General features: G+C 40.7%; 1 protein-coding gene across 1 annotated transcript; it reads right to left on the bottom strand.

Annotated features, from left to right (window-relative positions):
- Nucleotides 1-261: 261 nt before the first annotated feature.
- Nucleotides 262-1,146, bottom strand: LOC145045695 (uncharacterized). The gene has a single exon (XM_078994012.1). The coding sequence runs from the start codon at nt 1,144-1,146 to the stop codon at nt 262-264; it is 885 nt and encodes a 294-aa protein (XP_078850138.1).
- Between the last annotated feature and the right edge of the window lie 380 nt (nt 1,147-1,526).

The following is a 1,526-nucleotide window of genomic DNA, read 5'->3' as shown; positions in this document are numbered from 1 at the left end:
ACCTCATTGTCCATATCGGCCTCCTTTGCAAGCTCTTTGGCTTTGTCCCTGTCTAGTTTTCCTCGCAAAACTAACTCTAGAAATTCATTGTTAGACAAAATTAAACCCTTTGTAGTTGAGGGCTCGATCAAATTCACAAGATTGACAGATTGAACCTCAGAAGGAACCTTTTTTGCTTCATGAATATTGAAGTTGATAACTTGACCATCAAATTCCATACTTAAAGTTCCATTGTAGACATCAATTTTTGTTTTGGAAATTTTAAAAAACAGGTTTACTCAAAAGTATGGAACTTGAACTTGGAGAGTCATCATATCCCATATGTAAGATAGAAAAATCAGTCGGGAAGATAAATTCTTCGACTTGCACTAACACGTCCTCTAGTACACCCTTTGGGTGCACCAAAGACCGGTCGACAAGTTGGATGATCACACCGGTTTTGCTCAATGTTCCTACACCAATTGATTTGAAAAGAGAATATGGTAGGACATTTACGGATGCACCGATATCGAGCATGGCTCGGGGTACATGAAGATTCCCCAATTTCCAAGGCACGGTAAAGTTGTCGGGATCCTTGCACTTCAGGGGCATCCACTTTTGCAAAACCGCAGATACATGCTCCCCAACTGTTATGACTTGATTTCCTTTTAATTTCTTTTTAGATACACAAAGATCCTTAAGGAACCTTGCATATATAGGTACCTGCTTGATGGCGTAGAGGAGTGGAATGTTGATTTGAACTTTTTTAAACATTTGTATCCTCTCACTCTCCTCCTGTTCTTTCTTCATGCTCTTTAATCTTTCGGGAAATAGAACAGGTGTAGCTTTAGACTCAGTGATGAAGGGCTTCTTTTCGATTGTTTTCTCTTCTTTAGTTGCCTCTTCGACCACTATTTCTTCTTCCTTTTGATCAACTGACACTTTTTGACCATCGTAACTTTTTCCGCCTCTCAATGTGATGGCACACACGTTATGCCTTGGGTTTGCTTCAGTTTGCGCAGTCAACTTTCCTTGACATTCTACTTTGCTTACAGAAATCGCAAGCTGTGAAACTTGTTTCTCTAAGTTCTTTATGCTTGCTTTTGTTTCTTGTTGGAAAGCTTGTGTACTAGTTGCCAAACTCTTCACTATTTCCTCTAAGGACATAATTGATGAACCCGCTTGTTGAGGAGGATATTGTGGCTGCCTTGGCTGAAAGTTTTGTGGTGGAAAAGGTGAACTTTGTTGGTATTGATGTGGTTGATTTGATTGATAACTCCCTGGTTGATTTCCTCCCCAATCTTGATTGTTGTTCCATCTTTGATCACCCTATGGCTATTCTATTCCCCTTTGATTTGACCTAGAAAAACCTCCCATGGCTTTTGCTTCTTCATAATCCTCATCTTGCAGTTGAGGGCACATGTCGGTTGGATGCCCCACTTGAGTGCAAATACCGAACAGGCGGGGTGTTGGCCGCACACCTTTGTCTTTTGCTAACATCATAACCAATTTCGTAAGCTCGGACAATTGAGACTCAATTTGAGGAG

The sequence above is a fragment of the Lactuca saligna genome, chromosome 5, assembly GCF_052625555.1.
Source record: "Lactuca saligna cultivar CGN05327 chromosome 5, ASM5262555v1, whole genome shotgun sequence".
NCBI lineage: Eukaryota > Viridiplantae > Streptophyta > Magnoliopsida > Asterales > Asteraceae > Lactuca > Lactuca saligna.
The sequence above is the reverse complement of the archived record's forward strand: the minus strand, read 5'-3'. Positions and strand labels throughout refer to the sequence as shown.